Source organism: Solea solea, chromosome 12 (genome assembly GCF_958295425.1).
Source record: "Solea solea chromosome 12, fSolSol10.1, whole genome shotgun sequence".
Lineage (NCBI taxonomy): Eukaryota > Metazoa > Chordata > Actinopteri > Pleuronectiformes > Soleidae > Solea > Solea solea.
Window position 1 is genome coordinate 21,546,435 of NC_081145.1, and position 26,069 is coordinate 21,572,503.

General features: G+C 41.1%; 1 protein-coding gene and 1 non-coding gene across 2 annotated transcripts in view; one reads left to right on the forward strand and one right to left on the reverse strand.

The window, feature by feature from the left end:
- The first annotated feature begins 3,047 nt into the window (after nt 1-3,047).
- On the forward strand, nt 3,048-3,119 carry trnap-ugg (transfer RNA proline (anticodon UGG)). The gene has a single exon. It is a non-coding gene; the product is annotated as a tRNA-Pro (tRNA).
- A 910-nt stretch (nt 3,120-4,029) lies between these two features.
- The window catches only part of lrp5 (low density lipoprotein receptor-related protein 5), a 53,455-nt gene continuing 31,415 nt past the window's right edge, over nt 4,030-26,069 (reverse strand). The window contains exons 12-29 of the mRNA XM_058644831.1: nt 18,048-18,264; nt 17,791-17,944; nt 17,177-17,312; nt 16,775-17,019; nt 15,751-15,935; nt 15,112-15,260; nt 14,742-14,919; nt 13,320-13,516; nt 12,238-12,446; nt 11,958-12,148; nt 11,174-11,383; nt 10,962-11,087; nt 10,543-10,779; nt 9,738-9,848; nt 9,400-9,639; nt 9,135-9,277; nt 8,961-9,058; nt 4,030-8,258 (exon numbers count right to left, since the gene is read on the reverse strand). Coding sequence (XP_058500814.1) covers nt 7,934-8,258; nt 8,961-9,058; nt 9,135-9,277; nt 9,400-9,639; nt 9,738-9,848; nt 10,543-10,779; nt 10,962-11,087; nt 11,174-11,383; nt 11,958-12,148; nt 12,238-12,446; nt 13,320-13,516; nt 14,742-14,919; nt 15,112-15,260; nt 15,751-15,935; nt 16,775-17,019; nt 17,177-17,312; nt 17,791-17,944; nt 18,048-18,264 — 3,351 coding nt within the window. The 3' untranslated portion in view covers nt 4,030-7,933. The remainder of the gene's footprint in view (nt 8,259-8,960; nt 9,059-9,134; nt 9,278-9,399; nt 9,640-9,737; nt 9,849-10,542; nt 10,780-10,961; nt 11,088-11,173; nt 11,384-11,957; nt 12,149-12,237; nt 12,447-13,319; nt 13,517-14,741; nt 14,920-15,111; nt 15,261-15,750; nt 15,936-16,774; nt 17,020-17,176; nt 17,313-17,790; nt 17,945-18,047; nt 18,265-26,069) is intronic.

Genomic DNA, 26,069 nt, shown 5'->3' on the forward strand with positions numbered 1-26,069 from the left:
AAAGGACTCTACATTTACATCTCTAATATTGATAATAGCTTTTTAGTCTGATTCACTGCTATACAGAGAGGAAACCATTTTCATTTTACCAACTTTCAAAACTGATACTTCAACTAGCCTATGTGTTTCTCTTTTGTTTTAAAGGAATAGTTCAGGTATGACACATACATTGTATATATACACATATATATGTATATATGTGTATATAGTCTGTTAGAATTAGTTTACATGCACAGTTTAATCGAGCTAAGTAGTCTGACGAAGACAGGCAATAGGGCCACTTGCAGAGTCCTAGTATACATGCGGAGGAGAAAACCGATTTATTGGCTGTGTACGTATGACTCGTCCTCCATAGGTGGCGCTGTATCTCTCTATCAGCTGGTGCGTATTGAATCAGTTTCCTGTTGACCTTAACGTCGCAGAAAAAAAAACAGGGAACTGCGAGATGGACCGTGCTGTGGTTCTAAAGCATAAATCTCTCTACTTCAGTCCAAAAGTGGGAGTCTTCTCCATAGCCTTCGCTCTCGCCGGCGCCATCGTGTTATTTGTTTTTTTTCTCGGCAACAGCACTGCAGTTTATACGTCGTCTCCTTCTACTTCTGGGTCAAAGACCGTGAAGGAAATTTTGGTGCATGCACAGAATGCCAAGTCCGACTCTAGTCCGACTAAGCGTATACATGCAGGAGTAATTGGACTATGAATCGCATCATCCAGGTATGTTAGTCCGACTAAGACTAGCTCGATTTTAGTCGGACTAACATGTTTACATGACAAATTATTGTCTTAGTCTGACTAAAATTGGACTTTAATGTGCATGTAAACGCACTGAGTGCTCACTTGGCCATGCATGCCCAGGACAAGGACCTTCACCATCAACAAAGGAAAAACAGATTTTAGTCTGTATACAAAGTACACACATACAGTATTATGTCCTGTACAAGATGTATCAATGTCAAATTTCCATGATTTGCAGAAAATGTGTACTTACGTTTGGAAAAGGCTGTCGGTCTAACTTGCCGGTAACCTACACAACAGAAAATATAAAATCGATTAACAGTAGCAGGGTTCTCACATATTTTGTTTTGAAAATCCCACATATAGTTTATCATATTGTGTTGGAGACAGGTGTAAGAGTGTGATGCCCAGAGGCCACGTCAAGCTTTCATCTCAACAAACAGTTTAGCTCCAGGCAGGGACTGACATGTGGCTGACAACAGGATGTTGTGCATTGTTCAGCAGAACTTAACAATAAAATGTGTTGTATATCCAGGTAATGCCACACAACATCACACCACTTGCATGTACAGGTGATATCCAGATCCTGTGACATGGTTGACAATAGCAGGAAGAGGTTTGGTTATTGTATCAGACAGAAATGGTCTTTAGCTTTCTGAACAGAGGAGCCACAAAAAACCCGTGTGTCAGTGTCTGTGGACGCTTCACACAAACCAAACTGTGACCTTGGGGGCTGAGGATCATTGGAGAGCCACAATAATACAAGTGTAAGTGCTGCTGGACACCAGGAAGACGGAGTCAAAGCTTCAGTTGGAAATTCCCTCTCGCTCACAGAATGCTGCCAGGCGCCTGGAGGTGAGGGAAGAGCAAGATGGAAGCAAGTGTTCAAATGCCTGGGAAAGTCTGGGAGGAGTCAAACAAGCCAGATATCAGGCTTCACAGCGCTCAACAGGGAGGGAAGATGCATCAGGCAAGGTTTATTATACCAGAGGGCTAGTTTTTTAGACATATGTTACTCTATGGGTCTGATGTGAAGCTGTTGAGGAAGCAGGTATACAGTGCAGAGAAGCTGAAACTGAGACTGCATTTGAGATTAGTATTGTGGTCCAATTGTTTCATTAGTTTTGACTTTTTAAAATGAGTTTGTTTTAATTAGTTTTAGTTTGGTTGTTATTAGTTTCAGTGTTAGTTTGAGTTTTTGTAATATGGCACATGCATATCGAGTATCCTTGCATATCCTTGCGTCCCACATTGCAGACAAAAACCAATTGAAAACATTTTATTGTGAATGAAAATACAACCTTTCAAAATTGCCCACAGAGAAAAAAATAAATACACTTCATTTGAACCCAAAAGGATTATGTATAAAGTTAATTTACAAAGTGGAAAACAAAGCACATTTCCACAACTTTAGTTAGTTTTAGTTTGTTTTTGTACACACGCAATTCAGTTTCAGTTAGTTATGTTTTGGTTTTTTTTAAATCTAGTTTTAATTTTAATTCAGATAAGTTTAGTTTTCATTTTCTTAGTTTTCATAATAACCTTGGTGTGGTCATACATAGTACAATGTCTGAGCCATAATAGCTTATAAAATGTTTGATCTGTGATGGATTGTGTTTTAATTCATGTGCTTTTCCCTCCAGCACAAATAATATACTGTTGACCACTTTATTAAGTACACCTGTCCAAACTAAGCAGTCAATGCTTCTAGGCATGTAGCATTGGTCAAAATGAATTTCAAATCAAGCATCAAAAGGGGGAAGAAATGTGATTTAAGTGATTCATTGTAAGGTGGTTGTTGGTGTAAGACAGGCTGTTTTCAGAAATACAGAAACGATTTGACTAGTCATGCACATCCATCTGTAGGAGCACAAAGATAATATCCAGTGAGCTGCAGTTCCCAGGGTGAAAGAGGTCAGAGAAGAATGACCACACTGGTTAAAACATTATACAATAGCCACAGTAACTCAAATAACCACTTATTACAACCAAGGTATGCAGGAGCTGAATGCCTCCACATCAGACTTCATGAAGCAGCAGCAGAAGACCACACCATGTACCACCCTGACACTTACATAATATGTGTGTACCTAATAAAGTGGCTGCGTGTGTTTTGATGAATTCCCAGTCTGAGGTTCCTCCCGCAATATCTCCATTGAAATCACTGTTCTATACTTGTGTTGAGATTTATCCTTCGAGTGACCCTGCATTTCTATTGAACCACCGATAGATGGCAACACAACACCACGAAGATGCTGTCACGGATGCCACGTCAACATTTAAAAACATTACAATTCCCCACTTACGCAAGCGGCTCGTTGGTCTAGGGGTATGATTCTCGCTTTGGGTGCGAGAGGTCCCGGGTTCAAATCCCGGACGAGCCCATCCTTTTCCTTGTATATGATACATCTTAACTTCTTTTGTTCTTAATTCTGAGTTACCTGAGCTCATAGGTAAGTCTGTATTCATTTGCATTTTTTATGACACCCTGTTTATTTGATCCACTACAAATGTTTAACCAATACTGGTATTTGGTCCTCAAAGAAAATGCTTAATCAGATTAATGTCAGTTTCATTTAAAGCAATTGGAGTCAGCTGTGTGTCTTTTACTATCATGTGCTTCTTTTTGGAAGAGATATTTGAAATGGATACTGGATTTTCTTTCCGTGGCATTACTGAATACTCCAGAAACTAATAAAAATATTTAATTATGGAGCAAAAATACTTTTTTTTTTTTAAAGGAGAGGATTTGAATTATTATTTTTTTTTTAATTTAGAATGTTTATAAAACATACATTTATTTTGGAATCCTATGTTGCAAAGAAAAGGAAGTAACTGTAACTGGTGACAATTTACCAGACATAAGTACATTTCTTTAGGTGTATACTTGCTTTAAAATAAAAAATAATCTTTGTGTTGTTTAGATTGCAGGGCCTGTTGTTAAGTTTTAGTTTAAGCGGGTGTCGTTGATAATAGAGGATACATTTTCACTGCAATTATTGCTCTTAATCTTAGAACTTGGATAATTAAAGCTGTAGTGTGTAACTTTTGAATATAAACAAACGTCCTTTACATTCAAACCATATGTCAACTTTCTCTGACATGCTAGTTAAGCGAGACGGCAGTGAACTTTACGTCAAGGAATAAGGAATGAAAGGAGAACCTAAGGTTCAGGCTTCATCCTATAGACCTCGACTCGTTCTTCCAGAAAGCTCTGCAGGCTCACCTGAGGCGTGGGGGTAACGCGTACGGAAGTCTCAGAAATTACCTTCCCTAATAGAGACACAACATTCCTTAAAATAGAACCTTTATTATATAAAAATGCTTTTGATACAAAAATTATCACAAGTGTAAATTACACAAAGCATTTTAGCTGAGACAACAAAAACAGAAGGTTTGTCGGAGTTTCACTGACACAGTGGTTTAAGTCTTAGTAATAAAAAAAAAAGAAAAAAAGAAGAGCTGTGCAGCTCAGCGTGTTCCCACTGACACACACACAGACAGACACTACTTCACTTCTGTTAACTGGAAAAGAGAAAAGAAAATAATCCACCTGCAGCCAGTCACCAGGTGTCAGCTGTGAAATTTATCAGGCGACAGCGACAAAGTGCACCACACGTTCCAAAGATTTCCCACCTCCAGAAGTGCTGGGAGAGTTTCCCGGGAGACTCATGGCTACGCTCGCCTCAGCTCAGTGATCAGAGGACATGATCAGCAAAAGAAAACTGTGCCCACTGCGTTCAGCGTCTGCGAGAATTGTGCTATTAAAATAGTATAAAATGTCCCTGTGTCTGAAGCAACAGTTTAAAGCAAGCCTGGTGTGTTCTGTTCTAAAACTCGGAACATTTCTGTTTTCAAGTGCATAAAATGTCTTCCCGCGTTTGCTGCTTGGGCCTCTGTTGATATTTGCTAATAAGTGCTGGAGCAGCAGCAGCAGCAGCAGGCTAAAAGAACACGACTCCATCACGATCGGACATGAAGAAAACTACTGAGGAGCTTCAATGTGCACAGGCCTCAGAGGTGGCAACCAACTGCTGCACCACGACACCAACAGGATGAAGAAAAGACTAAAAGTAAAGCCTCATGACGCCCCCTAGAGGCTGGTCAGTACACTCCACCTTTGAACAGATTTGAAAAAAACAGCAGGCTGGCTGGTGATATTGATTTTCTTGAAAGAGTGAGATGAAGAGTAAGGATTAACACTAGTCATCAGCGAACCAGCTGTTACTGTAAGTCATGAATTATAGTGCCTTCCAGTTGTAATCTGAGGTCAGAACTTCCCGGTTATAAATCGTAAATTACAATCAGAACAATCTCTGAAATTCTATTCATCAACTCTTTTGTGTCTACTTTAATTAGATGTACATATAGTACTGTCTAACTGCCACACGTAATGTATAAAATAAAACATTGTGTTCTCTGACACGTGAAGTTCTGTGGAAACAGCAGTGAACCAAACTCGTATGTGATGTAATTTCCTGTTTTGATTTCAACTGGAATGCACTATTATCCTAACAAGCGGCGTGCGTAATTGTTTTGTCAGAATCTTCCAGCGTAGAACTACATAAGTGCGTTTTAAGAAGACGTTTCTTCTCAAGAGTAAACGGTAAAAGATTCCTAATGTTCGTGCGGTACAAAGGAAGGCACACTGGTGGGTGATAAGTGTTTTTAAATGTCTGAAAAGGGGAGCGTTCAAACTAGAACAGCGGTTGTTCACATTTCTTTGTTACAAAGCGAATCTAATTTGAAATTTTAACTTGACTAGTCATGTCCACGATAGTGATGGTGCGCGACTCTCACCTAACCAGGCTCCTTACCAGGTGTCTAAACAGAGGAGAGGCGGGGGTTTGAAATTCTTTGCCTTGTGCGATTCATCATGTGGAGATAATGAAAAGTCGCAGAGATGAGGACGACTGATCTGCAGCTCACTGGAACCTTATCTGGAACCACTCAGTTAAATGTCTCAGCTGGAACTCTTGTCAACTTTCCACTTTTTCTATTTCTAGCAAAAAAAAGAAAAGAAATAATAATAATAAAAAAAGACTCCTTCAAACCAAACATGGTGACTGACACAGAAACATACACAATCAGCTACACACAAATACAAATAAGCGAATTTGCTATAAGAATAATTTGTTATTAACAGTAAAATAGCTTAATGATCTAACAACAGTATGAGAGTGGTAATTTTGGGCTTTCTGTGTAATTACACATCATAGTAACTAACATAGTATGTACACAATAGCAGCAAACATACTTTTGGTAAACGGTATGATGAGAGTAAAGAAAAAGGAGAATGGAAGAGGTTCAGATTCACAATGCAAAGCATCCACGTGTCACAGCTCATTCACTCAATGACTTCATTACACATAATATGTACAATAGCTTTACATGTTGACATTTTGGTATGTTGTTGTTGTCATGCGGTCATTTCATTGGGACAAAGACGGGACTGATGGCAAAATGTGTCTTTTCCAGTATGAAATGATGAGGGACACAATTTAAAAGTAATGTTCAAAAGATTTCACACTTTGATCTTGGCCCTGCTCCATTCATCCACTCGTTCATCCACTCATTTATTCATTCATTTTCTTCTGTTTGTAAGGGACTGGGTCATGGAGGCAGCATGCTAAGCAGGGATTTCCAGGGGATCTTCCTTCTGGAACTACATCGAGGTCTCCTCCAAAAAAATGGACTTGATCAGAAGACCTCACCCAGATCATTATGCCCCAACTACCTCAGTTGGCTCCTTTCAATGCAAAGGAGCAGCAAATCTAACTCCGAGCTCTTCCCAGATTCCTGACGTCCTTACCCTAAATCAGAGAGACTTTCACTGAGACACTGCTGGTTCACTTTGAATGGGGCAGTGTCACATGTTGCCAAACTGCATTGTGGATCCTCTTTTGCATTGATTTGCTTGCGCTGTGTGTGGCAGAAGTTGATTTTTACAAGTTGTAGCATAGGTGCTAGTCAATCAAATCATATTTATGCATTGAAGTAGTGCACCATCCAAACCGAGCTCTTGGACAAAGCTTTTATCTCCATTGCTGGACAAAGTGCACCCACATCACTATCACTGAAGCAACAATAGCACTAATGCTACACAGTTGGTCATGATGGACACGGCTCAGGTAAATTCTAAATGCTGCATCCAGCACCGGATGTCAAGCACGTCCACCGTCAGTTGTTGAAGCAGTGTGATGAGGGAACTCATTTCAGCCACTTCAAACTGTGATGTCATTCTTTTGGTCACTATCCAAAGCATGTGACCATTAAGTCGAGGTTTGGATCATAATCGATGGGTAAATTGGGAGCTTCAGCGCAGCTCCTCCACCACAATGTCCCAGTACAATGCCCACATTACTGTTGAAGTGATCATTCATTCATTCATAATTCTACACATTCATTCAGCCGTCATCTACGAATTGATCATATTTCCTACAATAAGGCAAACAGTCTCTCTCATACAACATCACACACTCATTCATTCATCAATTGTGCCACCCATAACACATTTCATCTGTCCTGTTTTTTTTTTTTTCTGTGGTGTGGTCGATCAGCCAGCATGAATAAAATAGCAAAATAATTCCTCTCTGATTAATTCTTTTTTTTGTTCATATTATTTTTAAACACTATATACAGTCCTGCTGCTGCTCGACCAACAAGGACGCTGCGATGAAGGAGCAGACAAATGGCAGGAAACTATGGGGGGTGGGTTGGTTGACAGGTTGTCCATTTCCTTGGTTTCAGTCTAAATAGTAACTTGTGGCACTGGTGACTCTCACAGTCTGCGAGTGCACGGGAGGTCAGGACTTAGACTCACATTTTGTGACCCACCAAAAGAACTCTTCTTCGTTTTGTGTCCAACAGAAATGAAATAAGAAAGAATGAAAGGATGGGACTCAATCCTGCTCCCTGCCACAAGAGACTCACTGTTCGTTAGAGCAGGACACATACGCTGATCAGATGATGGTCACCCTGAGAGCTTCAGGGTGACTGGAATGATGACACGGCCAAAGTGGGAAATAGGAACCTTGAAGAAGGCCTTGAAGAAGCCAAAGCAGTTGATCAAAAGCAGCATGTGTGAGGTTGGCACAAGTTCTTTCCCTGGTATCGTGGCCATGACAAGGCCAGTTCTGTGGGAGGCAAGCGTGCTTTGTCCTTTCCTTTTTCACAGGGCTCTCGGGCTGTTGGAGGGTCACGAGGAGTCGGTACAGGGTGAGGGAGGAGGGGGACACAGGTGGAAGTAGGAGCGCTCCGTGGAGGGGGATGGGGGACAGCTCTCCTCAGCTGACAGGTACTGGGAACGGGGAGTTGGGGGTGGAGGGTAGGGGTCAGAGTCAGAGTTAAGGTCCATGTAGTACTTGTTCTGTTTGCCGTGGCTGCTGTGGCTCACAGCCTTCCAGCGGCCGGCTGACGATGCCACACCGGCAGGCAGGTGGTGGGGCGTGTAGTCGCTGTCACAGACGTCAGTGCTGCAGGGTGTAGTGGGCGGTGCTGCACCGCGGACTGGGTGGTAGGGTCTGATGGAGGAGGGCACAGGGTTAGTTAAGTTCAGGTTAAGTTAGTTTCTATCTGCTAGTCCTTACTAAACAAACTATTACCTTCTATTTGACTCTTTGTTTGAATTGCTGATTCTGGAAACTATTTCATTAAACATTTGTGGTGTTTTTAAAGCGATAACTTTTAAAGCGATAAATGTTGTCAAATGGGATCACTTAATGTTGATTAAGCCTATCAGTGTCACACAGTTTCTCAGTACAGCACTGTTTGATCTTATGCCATCTGGCAACATTTCCACACTGCACACAGTTTTTTAGACAAATGGAGGCAACAGAAACATTGTGCTAGTAAAGTGAGGTTGGAGTATGACCGAATACACAAAAAAGCGCCCAAAAGTGACTTATTTTGTGCTGGTCTAAAACATCTGGTCATACAGAAGTGTCACATGCAGGCCCCCTGCATTTTTGTAACAAACATTTTCCACACACTAGACAAAATGTAGTCTGACATAATCGGGTCTTTAAGGTCCCACCAGAGTAGACTTAAAATCCACTTGAACAACATGATGTTGTAACAAGCGAGTGGGGGAGAATTAAAGGTAAACAACTAGAGGATAAGACAAGAAAAAAAATATCAAAAAATGTAATTATACTAGAGCCAGTATATACAGCTGCTTGTTTACAGGTCAGGTGAACAGGGACCATGTCTGTGGTTGTGAGTACCTGTATGATCTGGTGGTGGATGGACTGTTGGAGGAGTAGAAGATCTCTGTGTTGTAGAGAGAGTGGTCAGTGGCTGGGGACGGAGGAGGGTTCAGGATCTGCAAACAAAAGAGCTGTGTGTTAGTTGACTGCTGAGATGTGTGTGTGTGTCTGTGTGTGTGTGCATGTGTGTACCTGGGGGTAGAAGGCTCCCTTGGTAGATGACGAGCTGCTGGATGAAGCTCCCGTCACATGGTTCCTGTCATAGAGTGGCGCTCCGCTGCTGCTGCTGCCCATCAGGCTGACTGAGCTCATTATGGACTTCCCACAGGAAATCCCTGCACACAGCATTTCACACATTACATCAATGGAGCACAATGAATGATGGAAAATTCAGTTACAGCATTAGAGCCACTAATACACGTTATCCCGCCATTGCTGCAGTGTTTCCTGATCTTACCTTGGAAGGTGCCGTGCTGCGAGCTACTGGGGGCAATGAAGTTTAGCGGTACATGGGGTGTACCGCTAATGTACTCGTGAGGAAACGTCCCACTGGGGCCCTTGTAGCGTCGACACACCACACGTTGGCAAATGAAATAAGCTCCACCGATCAGAAAGACCAGCAGGATGATGGCAATGACTGGAACTATGGTGTTGGTCCCTGTGTTTGGGATGCCACTGGATGGAGGGGACACATATTCTGCAAAAGGAAAATACAAAAGATGCAATGTCAGATAAAAGATGACATAATACACATGAGTTTACAATATAGTGTATATTGTATTTCAGTGTGTTTACCACAGGCAAGCTCATCCGATCCGTCTGGACAGTCAGAGTAGTTGTCACACTGTTGTTTCTTCGTGATACACTGGTTGTCACCGCAGCGGAACTGGTTAGGAGGGCAGATGGCTGGAGCAGAGGGAAAACACACACAAACATCAAATACAACACACTAAAAATAACACACACTCTACTTTGCTGCTTTCACCAATATTTTTAATTTATAGTTTTCTGATACACATTATTTATTGCAGTAACTATCCCAAACTGTCAAAAATCGTAAATGGAAAAAGTTCTGTACGTGTAAGTAAGCATTCAGATATTACAAAAAATATTATTGCTGTTACCAAATCCTAATAGTGGATATTCACTACTATTAACCCACTGTGACTACTTCTTCATTGCACTGCATAATAGTAGTAAACAATTATTCTCATAAAGAAGCTGAATACGTCCCACCACTGGCAGCATGAATACTTTTATTGACCGTACTGAACTGTAGAGTGCTTTTCACAACTCTGTTAAGAATTAAAGCATTTCTAAATGGGTTGTCACAAATTACAGTAGCAGTAAATAATCTAACATTTAAATAGAATAATTAAAACAATTTTTTTTATAAGTGTGTTTTTATCATAATTTAAACTTTTATTTTGTACTTTCATTGTTGTATTATTATTGTTTTTACTAATTTTGCCTAAATGTCAGTCTTTTTTTTTCTCAGGTTTTTCTACAGGACTTAACTTTTCCATTTCACAAAATATAACTTAGAACTGTTATTATATAAACTTATTTGTTGGCCACACTCTTTCAGGCGTCAACCTACTTTCACAGTCCTGCTCATCAGAGTTGTCGGCACAGTCTGGCTCGCCGTTGCAGCGCCTCTGAGCGTCGATGCAGCCTCCTTTGTCGCACTGGAACTGGAAGGCTGAGCAGACGGGGCAGTTCTCCTCGTCGCTGCCATCTTCGCATTCAGGGAAGCGGTCACAACGCCACGCCATAGGAATACAGTCGATCTCACCAGTGGAGCAGGTGAACTGCTCGGTGGAGCAGGTGGGAGGCTCTGGGAGAGACAAGGACGGTTGTTTACAGTGAGGTAGAGAAAAAGACAAACAGGGGGCATTTAATGTACATGAGACCAGAGTCTTCAGTGTGTGACTATTCAGGTAAAGTCAGACCAAAAATCTGTGCATTTTGTTTAGACAGCACCGCAACCCTCAATGTGACGTGTAGTAAGTTGTTCACCTCCACAGCGCAGCAGGTCCTGCAGTAACACCAGGTGCATCGGACAGGAGCAGCGAGGTGTACCGTCACCCTTTGCGATGCAGATATGAGAACAGCCACCGTTGTCTCGGGAACAGGGATGGGAGGCTGGGGAGAAGAAACGGACATTACTACAATGACTCCTGCTGCAGTGAGCTACTCAGGACATATAGGAGAGCAACAGTGTTCCGTACCAAACTCCTGTGGGTCCATCTCTTCTACAGCGTGAATGGAGGTCAGGTATGATATCCTTCCCTGTATGCGTGTGCGTCCGTCTCCTGTCAGCTTGTCCACCCTCTCTATCATCTGCTGCTGCCGGTCAATCCAGTACAGATGATCTCCCAGAACTGTCAGGCCCATTGGCTGTAAAATGTTGGAATCCTGGAGGACAATGCGATTGGCTCCTGGAAAAGATGGAATGATGTTGTGTTACACTTTTCATAAGAGTCTGGTGTTGCTTTCTTACTGCTAGCCTGGTCTTTCTCGATTATAGCTACACTGTGCTAAAACAGACACTCTTTCCTACACTGTGTTTGTTGCAACATAATGATTTCAGTCTCAGTGAACATTCCCTTTTATCATGTCCAGTACTGTATGTGCAGGACGTTATTGTAATTTTAAACACTATTTTCTTATTCTTGTCACCTCTTTTCCCTGGGTGTTGTAGATGTAACAGGAGATGCCTAATATAATCAGTGTCTCCTAAACCTCATTGTGACAATGTCCTCTAAATACTTTTTAAATTACTGTCGGAGCAGAGCAAAGGAACTTCATATTTACATTTAAGAAAATTAAAAAAAAACAACACTTCAACCAATTATCAAATTATCAAAATAGATGGTGACTAATTTAGTAACTAATTTGTTGGTTACTAATCAGTAAACTGCTGCAGCTCTACTTCAAAGTGTTATAAAATCATTACAGGACTATCCAAAGCACTTTTTTTAACAGTGGTTTAACCATGTTTGTGTAACTCACCTGTCAGATCACTGCTCTCTATGCGTTTCAGGTCAGCATCAACCCAGAACAGTTTTCCCAGTTTATTGTCCAGAGCCAGTGCGACGGGTCTGATCAGACCAGTGGTGAACAGAGATTCTCTCTCTGTCCCGTCCAAACTGGCACCTTCGATTTTAGCCGAGCGCTCCTGCACTGTGGTGAAATACATGTACCTGCAGAGTGGGACACGGAGGCATTCATATTGTGCAGGACACAGCAAATATGAAATTTCTAGGAACCCAAATAATAAAAATTAGCTCACCCTTTCTCAGCACTGACCACAAGGGCCCGGGGCTTGTCAGTGTCGTCCTTCAGGACCACACCCACGGTGTGTCCGTCCATCCTCTGGACATTTATAGTGTTTGTTGTCTCACAGGTCCAGTATATGTGGCGGCTGTAGGGGTCCAGGCTCAGGTCGTGAAGCTGAAGCTGGCTGTCCACTGCCTGAGTAGTGCTGCTCACTATCATGGACTGAGACAAACATAGCCGGCATTAGATTCTCAAGTCTAATAGTGATCTGAGTCAGTGGTAGCAGAGCATGGTATGGGATTTTGCGATCTGAGAGTCAGTAAAGTTTTATACAATCTATACAAACTCTGCTCTTCCACAAACTCATTGAGCCATGAGGTTCCTACAGTGTTAGCCTTTTTTGATTTTTAGTATGAGAGCAGCTAGTATCTGCTACTATCATAATCTGATGTGTATGAGGCAGTGAGTGGCTGTGGATGGATTTATAGAAGAAGGACGAAACACAATAATGTAGACTAAAAGAATATCTATCTAACATTGTGGACACGATACTGATCCAGAGGACACAATAATAAAATGTGTCCACGATAGGTTTTGACATGAAACAGACAAACCACCAACAAGAAACTGATAAAACCTCTTAAATAAAGTTGCTGTTGGTTTAAAATTGAGAAGAAGTAGATAATTTCTGTTCATTGTTCTAAAGCCAAAACCACAACCAATAAAAAAAAGCTGTAGTGAAGATCAAGTGAGGTGGAATGACTGACATTAAGACAGATCTCAGTTACAAACAAAAAGTAAATTTATCAGTTTTACAAAGTCATATAAGGAGAGGGCTTTTAATTTTTTTTTACAAAATTTGAACAGAAATATGAATATTTACACATTACATATATTAACAAATATTTACTCGAGGGCTCAAAACACTTCAGTGTTCTGGGTGGAGGTATTGTTGGAGGTGAGTTTTGGCAACAGAAATGACTGATTGTCAAGAGAGATGTCAGTTCACACTACTAACCACAGGGAGGCACTAGTGTGTGTGTGTTCTCAGGGGCAGAGGGCTACCTACAAACAAAATTTAAGAAAATGTCTTACCATGGCTCCATCGTCTCTGGCCCTGCGAATGTTCTGTCGTCCGTCCAGCCAGTAGACAAGCCGGTCTAACGGGTCGTAGCTGACGGCTCGGACGTTTCTCAGGACATGGATGGGCAGAATTATATCAGGACTCTGCTCTCCCAGAACCATCCTGCTGATACTGGCCTTTTGACTGAAGAGTAGGAAACTAGAGGGAGCTGCAGACAGAAAGGCAAAGAGAGAGGGAGAGAGATGGGAGGATAGAATGGAGAGGAGTGAGCACATGGGGTGAACACAGCGTTCTCTCTGGCAATAGAAAGGCTTGAAATTACTCGGTGCATATTGTGAAATACAAAGACAAACGTACAGGGACATAATGTTAAACCTCAGCACACACAAGCACTACATTCTTAACTTTTTGGAAACATGACTCATTTTCCAAAGCAACAGAGGTACTCTGTAAGGAACTCTGGCCTCCAGAAAAAACACTTTCAATCTTTAAAGTAACCAAGAAAAAAATCCAGTCTTTCCAATACAAAACCAGGCTATTCTATGGATTGTGTAGAATATTTGAGATGCTATTTAGTTGTTGCAAGTGCAGTGACCACCTAACATTGTTTCACTATGTATTAATTTCCAGATGACACATTGTTGCATTAGTGTAAAGACAGCCAAGACGGAAGAGATGACATGCAGCACAGGTCATTGTAAAACCTAGGCTATTATTTTTGGCCTGGATTTTATTGAACTATATTGTGAATCTTGTACAATAAATGAAAAATAATGGTATTGAAGCTTTTTGTATAAATGTGTACTGTCTTCTCCTTCTCCTGTAACATGCATTGACAAAGGCTTGTATTTAAGAAAGGCCTTTGTTCCTTATTTTCTCTGTTCTTTTATAAGTTTTTATATGTTGATATATTTACCATATGTATAGCTCAGTGTCTGTTAGCTGTTGATGCAAACGCAGGGCATATTTTTTTAAAATCCATCATATGAAACTGTCATCTTAAACTCGCCACTCTGATATTGTCACTGTTTTTTTTTCCACAACTATAGTTCCAATTTATTTATTTCTCCATTTAATTTACCCGGTTAGCTGCCATTAATAAAACTTAACACTTCTGAACAGATGTTAAAAATTAAAAGCCAGGCAGTGGCTGAGAGGGCAGAGTCACTCTCTTTAGGCACAATTTAATGTGGACATTTTTAACAGTTTTAACTTTCATTGACAAGAACAAATCCAAAATTGATAGAACAACACTGTTAAAGATACAGAAAAGACTTTAAGAATAAGAATAGTGGTGAGTATGATAATGTTGTGTAGTACTGATGGAACTGTTGCTGTGTAATAGAGCATTTTATGACACTGTGTAAGTCAATCCTGGCATTCAGACCAGATGTTTTCCACTCCCAACCATACTTGCAGTCCTCTCCACTTACAGCTACAGTTTCGTCCATCGGGGTTCAGGGTGTAATGGGAGGCACAGCGGCACTGGGCACCAGCAGGCGTGGCCAGGCAGAGGTGGGCACAGTTGCCGTTATTATGGGAGCATTCGTTGGTGCCATCCTGGCGGGAGGAGTGGAACACCAGGATGTCCAGCATCAGCTCCAACTGGCCCTGAGGACGCAGTGATGCAACATTAATAGTGCACAATCTCCACCAATCTTTATCACTATAATGTCAGACAATATAAAAAACTAATTGTTTCCTCTACTTCAGTGAGAAGGAATTAGTAGCATTAACATTCAAACATTTTGTTTAAAAAAGAGTTTGCTACAATTTGACCCATAAGTTGAACAGGTTACATACCTTCAGCACAACAGTGCGGTTTTGTCCACTGCGTTTATCTGCCCGCTCAATGCTGCGCAGATTGAAGTCAGTCCAGTAGATAAAATCTCGGTACTGTGTCAGACCAAAGGGGTGAGGGAGGTCGTCCACTATGATCTCTCTCTGAAGGCCTGCAGAAGACAAGACAACGCTATAAAACTAATCCGCAATCATCTACCCACAAAAACGTCTTAAACATGTTCACGCAGCCCTGACAGTGTGACTTCTTCTGACCCATACGTCACTATTTTTCCAGCTTTAAAAAAACAAAAAAACATTGTCAATTACACTTTCGATTTACTTTATAGCAAGTTTGAGTCAAGATCTAAGCGAAAAGACGCCGTGGTTTGTCGACAAGGTGCAGGCATTCCTGCGTGACATTCTCACTCAAAATGGGGAAGGTCTATTAGGAGGTTGTCAATGTCACAGCAGTTTCACGCAGCTATGCTATGACAACCCCGCCCACATGGCGAGGTACTATGAAGTATTGAAAACGACCTGATACCTATACGTGTAGGGCTAGAACAGTATAATGGAAAACCATCATTATTAATTCATGTCATTCTAACACAGCAGATGAAGGAGGTATGTGTGGAGGTCAATAATCTGATGTGTCCTAACCTTGCATGTTGGTGCTTTCGATCATGCATGTGTCCAAGTCCGTCCAGTAGAGTCGATGATCTACATAGTCAATGGTCAGCCCATTGGCCCGTCCCACCTTATCCACCAGGGTCGTGATGGTGCTGCCGTCCATATATGCTCTGGCTATACGAGGTCGGCCACCCCACTCTGTCCAGTACATGTAGCTGCGGAGACAAAACCACTGTTTCAGCAGATGTGACATGTTCCCGGGCCAAAGAGATATGGCATTCTTGGATAAATCTGTTTTCTCATATGATATATTTTTCAGTGTATCATCTCTGGGAATCTGTTTCCACTTTGTCAGTTCTGTTCAATAATGTGTGAGCATGAGTGTGTGATCATAAAATGACATCAGACGCCTCCAGGCAACTGCGTTGACAGCTCTGGACTATAACATTATGAAGACATCAACAAGTGAGTGTGTTAGAGAATTTGGCACACAGGCACAGGTATTTAATGTTCACACAAACACAAACACACACACGCATACACAGAGAGTGAGAGAGACAGATCTGAGTGACTCTGGGGTATTTTGGCAGTGAATGAGCAGCGAGGTTGTCGGCCTTGTTAAAAAACACGGTTTTAATAGCATCATCTCTCTCTCTCAGCTGGAGGTTATGAGGAAAAGGAGGCGGTTGTATCAACATTCCAACACACTGACATCACCACACTCTCATTGCCTCAGACAGAGTGAAGAGACACGCTACATGAAGTCACTGGCACTAACTAAGGGGCTTGAAAGGCGTAAATCTCCAGCACATTACAGGTGTCTGACAATGAATCACTTCCCAAAACCCAAACAGCTGAACAGTTTATATGTTGTATATCAGTGGTCAGCAGATAAGTTTGCCTGCATTTTTATTCTAAGCCATTGGATGACAGGCCACAACACATAATTAATCTTAAATACACGAGAAATTGTTCAGCAACAGTTATAAAATGTGAACACTCACTGACTGAACAAAATGCAAAATGATTAACTATTTAATAAATGCAGTCATACCCATTAGCTGGGTCCAGTGCCAGTGAGCGAGGGTTGTCCAGTGAGCGCGGGTTCTCAAGATCCTTACAGACCAGAACCTGTCGATACTGGCCGTCCAGCCTGGCCACCTCGATGCGGTTAGTGCCCGTATCAGCCCAGTATATGTTTCTACCCATCCAGTCAACTGCCATGCCCTCTGGGTAATCCAGTCCAAACTCTATGACATGTTCTACTGAGCTGCCGTTCATATATGCTCTGCTGATCGTCTGAAGAAAGGGGAGCACAGTGAGAGGACAAATTAACATTCAAATGCCAGCAATGTATTTGACTATTTGACTTCTTCTTTCACATATGTTGTTGTTTATTTAATATGACAGCATTTCAATTTAATCTTAACATGTTCAGCCTCTGCAGCTGACTCACCTTGGCCTGTATGTCCGTCCAGTATATTCTTCTCTCAGAGACATCAAAGTCGAGAGCCGAGACCTCTTTGACTCCTGTCAGAGGAATGGCCACGTCGTTGCTGTTTGTACCCAAAGATATACTTCTGATGTTGTCCCTTAAAATAGTACAAAATAGTGATTAGCAACATAAATGTTTGCAAATTTTATCTTTATTTTAACACACATTTTGTCCTGTTGACAGTCACAAAATAGCGGGACATATTAGCTGATGTTGAAAATGAAACAGACATGAAATATTTGAAAAATTAAAGAAATTTTTTAAAAAAAACAAAACAAAAGTATGATTTCAATCACATAGTTCAATTTGGTTTCTAGAAAACCTTGTAAAATGACATAATTCAACTCATATTGGTACGAATACTAACTTCTGGTAATGTGACATCCATTACAACTGGTAATCTTTATAAGAAACTTATAAGAATGTGGCATATCATATGACTCAAGACTGAAACAAGTGAGAAATACTAAACCCCATGAAGATGTAGTAGCCTGATTAGGGAAACATAAAAAAGCAGGCAACAAATGTACTTGAAGTGTTTGGTTTGACTATGGGTTTCATCAGTAAACAGGTACCTGTTGGTGAACAGCAGAAAAGCTTCAGGTACGACACAGGTCTGCAGGTCAGAGAGCAGCTCCATGCCCATGGGACAGGCACAGCTGACGGTCTGTCGACGCCAGAAACACAAGTGGCTGCACCCACCATTATCCACCGCACAGCCATTTGTACCTGGACACAATAAGAAGGGTCATTATTTATATTATCTGATTTGTTTGCTCAGATGTGCTTTCTACTGTGGTTCATAAATCACCTGAAAACCTGCCCTCCTTACCGTGTGTCTCGGTCACTTTAGTGGCCTTCAGCCCCATTAAGTCTGGCAGCTGATCAATGATGATCTCTCGTACCGCTGTGCCTTTGTGGACCCTCTCAATGCTGCGTCTCTGCCAGTCAGTCCAGTAGATGTAATCACCAAGCAGAGTGAAGCCAAAGATGTGAGGCAGCTTGTCCTCCAGCAGAGTCTGTCTGTTACTGCCATCCACATTGATCACCTGAGACAGGAGCACACAGGCGAGAGCACATTACAATCTCATTCTTACAGCCTTAGGGTCTTTGTACATGTTAATAATATCTTTTGAACCTGTATCCAGTCAATGGGATCCTTCACGGTGACAGAATTTAGTTGTGCAACTTTGTTTTTGTTGTTTTATTTTAAAGCTTTGCTTCTGACAGGAACACATCAAGCAGTCAGAATGGATGTTGTTGAAAAAAATAATAAAATAAGCAAATATGCGCAGCTAGGACTGTTTTCAATAAACAGCACCTCCCTTAAATCTTCTGTCTGACAAACATCCTTAAGTTTGTCTTAAGGCGATGAAGTGGTAGACTACTCTCTTCTTTTCTTCAGTGTTGGCTGTCACCAGGCAATTCTTTTTTCCCTTTTTTTTTATAAAATGTAAAATGAGCACCAGCTCATCATTGCTAGATGCTGACGTTACTGGTTTCTTTCTATGACACAATTACATTTCTGGTCTTTAAAATTGATTTACTTAGCTCTGTGTACTTTATGTGAATGATGAGGGTGTGTCGAAATTCACATACAGCAAGAAATTATTTGCAATTTCATGCCGTTTATTCACGATGCTGTTGATGTGCAAAGGCTATTACATTCTTCATGGTAAAAACAACTGCCAGCTATGGAACATAGAATACTTACTACTTAGGTTTTCCAGAGACTACAAAATATACCCAGAGAGGTAAAACATGTTATTTTGCGTGCCAAACAATGCAGTGACAACTTTACTGATGTGTCCTTGAGCAAGACTGACAAATCTGTGAGCAGCTGCTCCTATACTCTGACTTGTAACCCTCAGGGGAGGGGTCTGTTTCCATTCAGAAGGTAGTGGTGGGACAAATGTGACACAGTAGTTGTGGGAAAAGAGGCAGAAAAAGTGGCGGAACAGGAAGTGAAGAGCTGGAGGAAGCAGGATGGAGGAAGAACCTGCCTGTCTGATGAGGCAAAGGTGAAAAACAGGGACATCCACAGGAAGTTGTGCGCACAAAAATAATGATCATCTACAGAGCAGGACAGCAAAGGTGATTGGAAAGGGGAATTTCACCTGACACTGCGATGACCAGTTAAAAGTTCACAAGGACAATGAAAAGGTTAACGTATAAATATGCTATGTTTAAATAGGGCTGCTTACTGTGTGTGAACCCATTTGAACACATATTCATGACCCGTTATGTCTTCTGAAAGCTCTGAATTTAGGATGCCCTGTGTATGATGTCTATGACATGATTAAGAGGTGCCAACTGAGTGCCAACTGAACACAACAGCAAACACAGGTAAAAGTGACACATGTAAAGTAGTGAAATCAAGATGGCAGAAAGTAGTTTAAAGCGTCCCGCTGAAGGTGACTGAACGCTGGAGTGGATTTGCTTCCAATAAAAATGAATTATTTGGCTACAATGGCTTCAGACAAGGAAAGCGATAAGACCAGGATTAATATTAGTCTGGCATGGAGAGCTCAAAAGTGACTCTGAGCAAGCCTTTCAACTCCTGGAGTCATATGCATGGTGATGCATACAACATGTTTCAAGTCTGTTTTCATTGGTGAGCAGCTAGAAAAGGCATGATAGCTTTCTGGTCTTAGCTGTCACGATTTCTATTGTTTTTGGTCAAACATGTGCTCAACAGCTACAAGTAGTGGTGTTCAAGAATTCCACATGAACTGTCTTCTCAGATCCTCGATGAGCGATCGCCAATGTTACTCTTTTTTCTTTCTTTTTTTTAAAAGAAATTCTATCATCAGCTAATCGCAGTTTAGACTGTGGACTGAAATGAAAGGAAGAGAAATATTTATGGTATTAAAACTCATTGGTAAGATCAGGGACAGGAGAGACAGCATTACGATACAAAGATTATAAAATCGTACTGTTGTTTTGTGTGTGTGTCAGTCACAAGGCATCTATTACTAGGCTGTTGAAAACTGATACAGGCATCCCTGCCAGCAAACCCCCGCTGTGTGTGTGTGTGTGTCTATATGCGGGTGGTTAGTTTTGTGTGCAATAGAGAGTGTGTGTGTGTGTGTGTGTGTGTGTGTGTGTGTGCATGCTTCTACAAGTAGAAAGCGAGAGCTGCAATTGACAAGGCTGCAATTAGAACTTATGTCCAGCCCTCCTCCTCACCGCCTGTGCTATTACTGGACTGGCGTCGACTGAAATAGACACACGCTTTTATTTTCTACACACTACAGTCATCTGCAGCCTGCAGGGTGTGTGTTTGTGTGTGTCTGTCACGCACTGCTGAAGTTCTTCAGCGTGCCATGCCAGAGATTTGACAAATGGGAGGAATTCTTTTGGACACTTTGCTAAACTACTGCACTGTATGTGGAAAGCCAACAGACCCATTAAGGTCAAATGCTTTGAATAAGCTCAAGGCAGTGTACAACGAGCCTATAGCTGATTAGATATTGTCTATCACTGTATCACTGATTTAGAATCAAGATCACAACCTGCCAAGGAACTACAGATGTACATTTACCACTGGCTACAATCCGACGTGTCTACATGTTGTTTACTGATATTAAAATCGGCTGATTTCAGCATCTGAAAAACAATGCTGTGTGTCATAAAAAAAGCTTCAGTTTTCATGTTTACCTCTGTGTGACTCTCATGGAATTCCAAATGAGCCGTGGTGACCTGTGTGTGACTCACTAAGATGTGTTGCCCTTTAAGAAAGTGACAGTCTGTCTGTCGATGGTGTCGATAACCAGGGCTTGTTTTATGTTTGTGATTCATTTTACTGCTGTTTTGGGAAGTACGACTGTTCAGATAACATCACTAATTAAGTACGATTACCAGACTGTGACACTACGATAAAGTCTAACCGCATTGTGTAGCCTGTAAGGCTGTGGGCGCCAGGGTGGTGAAGAATGTGGCCCTGTCTCACTACATGTCTTATTTAATGCAGATCGCTCCTTTTACCTATTTCTTTCTTTAAAAACCATTTCCTAATTTTTCAGACAAATAACTTTTAACAACTTAATGAGTTCAAATTTGTGGCCTTTACTTTAGTTATTATGGAATCAAGAGATGCAATCCTCGCCCACAGCTCCCCTTGATATAGGTGTTACCCTAAATACACTCTGTGTTATACAGAAACACGTGGACAAAATCAAATAATCTGATGAAATAATGTAAACCTGTAACTACAATAGATCTCGTCTTGTCTTGTGACACTGTCTTTCTTGCTTGCGTTTGCATTGTCACACAACAAAAAATAGACGTGACGCTGAATAGGAGGCTAAAAAGTCCTGTGTGGTTTCTATGAAAACAAAAGCAAATGCAAAGTCAGATGAGTTTGGAAAGAGGGGCACTTGAGGGGCAAACTGACTTCTCTTTGATTTAATTTTGTCATTACTAAAACTGTCATTAACTACAGGACACACGGTCTCCTGTTGCCATGAGCTAGAGGATAATACCTAAAACAAAACCTGTCTAAACTAGAGTTAATGTTGTGGCTTTGATGAGCAGCTATCCTTTTTAATGAATGCTCATTTAAATATCCACTGAAATGGTGGGGGTGACGGGGTGAGCAAACAGAAAAAATATACCATTCACTTTGATGGGCCTCTGATCCAAGGGAGGTTCCTGACCCCTTCCACAAAAAACCTATTCATTTATCACTGTGGCACAATTAGATATGGCCATCCCAGTGAAAAGATGGCAGGGACTCCCTTTCTCTGCCCTCTCCTCCTCTCTTGCTCACGCTTTCTTTCCGCTGGCTTTTTCAGGAAGAATTATGCACTGGGAGTGTGATTTTCTTCCCCGTCCTTTTTCATTTTGGGTGTGAGAACGTCTCATTTCTTGATGGACACAAGGGAAAAAAGGGACAAAAAGACAGAAAGAGAGCAAACAGAAAAGTGACAAAGGTCTCATCGGACACGCAGGGAGAAATCAGACCTTCACGGGACAGCTCACATACGGATATTCTCTGATAAACATAATGAATCACACTGCATGAATGGAATCCTGCAGAAGTGCACTGTGTTTCACCCAGAACCATGATACTTTGTACCAATGAGGAATACACTGAAACCTTTGGCTACTTAGTGCGTGTCCAAGGGCAGAACTCCCATATGCTTCAACTCATTCACCATTGTTTTCATTTCATGGGAGGCTCACACTGATCAGTTGTATTTTATTTTGTTGGCAATTCCATTTTACGTCTGATGATCAGTAGTATATATATATATATATATACATATACATATATATACATATATATACATACATATATATATATATATATATATATATATATACACTTATATATATACATATATATGTATATCAGCCATTGCCTGCACTGATTTCTATAGATCGGCATTGGCCATAGAAAACGACTTCTATCACAGGGTCTGTGCTGGTCTGCACCTTTTCAAATATGAAGTTATGAAACACACTATTCAGGCATATTTCTATTGCATGTTTTATTGTGTTTTGGCATGTATGTGCTGTCTGTACAGGACTTATTAATGGATGCAACTGTCTTAAGATTGCAAAACAAATGTACTTGTACATGTACAAATAAAATGTCTTGAATAGGAATTGGAAATATGACAACTATGTCAAGTGACAATGTTAATTGACTAACTGGTAATCCTAGACTGTGCTGATCTGCAGGCAGAAAACACACATTCACACAGACCCGGTGCTATCCGTTTCCTCTGTAAGCAAACAGAGAATGTAAAGACACCCTGGGAGTGTTTACTTGTGTGGGTGTTTCATAATGGGAGCGCTTCTCAGGAATGTGCAACCTGAGACTAACCAATGTGTGACAGACAATACACTCAACTCATCCAAGAAGAAACCTTGTTGTTATGAGAGTAATAGCAGCCACCGCCACCAATATTTTTCTCAAACAGTCACCATTTGAATGCTGAGAGCTGCTACCTGTATTACAAAGTTCCTGTCGCATGAATGTAATGTTTGATGCTCTTTGTACATTCAGGGTCATGTTCCTTTTGTGTTTGTTGGGTTGATGAGGAGATAGTGTACATCAAGTCAAGCTGACAATTTAGTAGTATTTAATTATTATTTAAAATACAATGAGCCTCTTCCACAATGTCTGTAAATTGCCCAGAATTAATGGAAATGGTGAGGGAAGAGCTTTACATGTTGTTAAGTTCCAGTTAAAAAACATGGGGTGGATTTAAATTTGAAAAAAGTTGCAGTATCTAGTGTTGCAAATACGATATTCTAATATCATTAAAAACATTTCAGATCTTTTGAGGATTTCAAGATGCTTCAACTTCGAAGTTGACTTTGTCCTCTTTGGTGAGCCTCATCTGCATGGAACACCACAGATACAAACACATAGCTGTGGGCTAATAGCTGCTGCTCGCTGCCCACAACAGAGCTCACATCAGACCACAATATTACCAGTCTAATGGCATGCAAAAGATCAGCCACAAAATTCAAACACACAGATGTGGGCCAGAGGGTTGAGGTCCCAGAGGAAATGAGACACGCAGCTACTGTCACTCTGTGGTAACAGGGATGGAGGAGCTTATATCCAGCAGCGAGACAGGGGGTGAGGAGGATGGAGGGAGAGGGAGGGAGAGGAGAGGAGACAATATGGAAACGCTGAGCAACAACAGGTGTCTCGGTTATTTCTCTGACCTGTGAGCTGCCCTCACCGTCTGCTCGATCAGTTACTATGGAAACATTTCAGGGAGGGTCATGAGCAGAGTCATGTCACGACCAGGCTGATGATGTAAATTGTATATGGTGTTTGATGTAGGACAAAATGTATCTCCACTGAACTGGATCTGACACAGACAGATTAGTAACATATGACTAGAATGCTGTCAGGATACCTTTAGTGCTGTCAGTACTGTAACATATAATATGTTATACACATATTACTATACTACTCCTGTGCACATGTTAGGCATTAAGCATATTAGGCAAGCCATGGGGATACAAGGAGACCATGCGCAGCATGGAGAATGGGGAAAAAAGTTAAAAGAGAAAGTGAAAAGATTGGTGGTGCGCTATTTCTTCACAAGCCTGACTGGATTAAATTATGTACACAGAGGATTGATTTGCTTTTATTTCGGTAACTGTGTTAATGAACCACAAATTCAGGGTGTAACTCGGTCTGATTCTGATACTGAACTTCAGCTATTTGTTTACAATGCACTGGGCAGAATTGCAAGAAAAATAGCTGATTGTTGAGTTTAAACCGTGGTTTGTTGAAATATTCTTTGTTCTACTCTCATCGGATAAGCACCAGCAGACACACTTGTTTTATACAGATGACCAGAGGCAATCTTTCCAACTCTGAGGCACTCTGCCGATATTGACATGTGTTTATTATCTGACTCTGTTTTAGGCTTTATTCCCCTTTTTAGGGGAATAAAGCCTTTTCAGCATAGGAAGTTGTTGCCAGTATTGGACTAGGAATCATTCCAGCAAAGGAACTCTATGCAGAATAGGTGTAATGGAACAACCAGTAAGAGCACAAACGACTGCTCTATGACGCAGCGATCAAAAATGCCAACAAATCCTACCAACTGCACTTATGTACAACACTGACTTTGTCTTTGAGATCGCTTAAACACAGCCTGCGGGATAATTCGGCCATTTGATAAATCTGAATTGATCTTCAGGGTAATGGAGCATTTCATAAATATTAAAATACCTTTCAACTGACTGACTGTGCCATGCCGAAGAGGAAAGGCCAAAATACATAATATATCAAAAGTGACTACATGATTTTTTTTCCATGAAACCCTCCCAAGCTTTGTGATGCAGTCTGACCCATTCCTATTTCTCTTGAAAACTGCTGTACTCCAGGTGTGGGACTGCCACACTGTGGCACCCTTTCAAGCAAGAGAGCAAATAATCAGATGCTGGCAAATTTACGTAGAGTTGTCGTTCACACTGACAAGAGATTTAGATAGCAGTCTGCCATGGCTCATGCCTCTTAAGTGCTACAGCATGCTGTAAACTACAATCAAGCTTTGCTTTTTGTTTGTTTTGTGAATTAAGAGAGTCTGCACAAGTCCTATCTAAACATTTTCTGTAACAGAAAAGCTGCACACAGACTCTTTCTGTTCTTAAGGTTTATACTTATTTATTAATTATATGGGAGAACCCAGGAAAGCTACACAGCGGGGTGAATCGTCTAATGCAGAGTTTATCCTCATAAAAATACACTGCTGCTGTAGATTAAAAGTGCACTTTATATCACGGGATTATTTCTGGAAAACTTCTTGGTACCGGTTCTAAGTCAAGATGTCATTCCAGATCAACCTTGAAATGAACATTATTATTTTATAATATGATATAAAATAAATTACTTGAGGAGGGAATAGATAACATATGTGTCTAATGGCTCCAGTTTAGTCACTGTTGTAAGGATGCAGCAGTAGGAAGTTGTGGGTAGGACACAGGTACTTTTCCTCAAAGCCAGTGCTGTGTTGTGTCATTAAAAACAGTGGTGTTAACAATCTTATAGAAATCTAGAACAAAGTAAAAAAAAAAAGAAGCACTTTCTTGGTGTTAACACCATAATGACAAGTATAAGGAACATTTCTACTTTAGTCATAAGCATATACATACAGTATATCCGTCAAACGTCTCCAGACAACTCAGTTTGCTTGCTGTCTGTTCCATTAAAGCTCCTACATGTTTGTTTCCCTGTCCTTGGCTGCCTGCTCCATTATTACCACTGCCACTGAAGCAAAGAGCGGCTCCACCACTTTCACAAAGCTGTCTCCAATCATGTTTCACGGCCCTCACTGAGGGATAAAGCATCGGGGCAGCGCAGAGCCACTCAGAG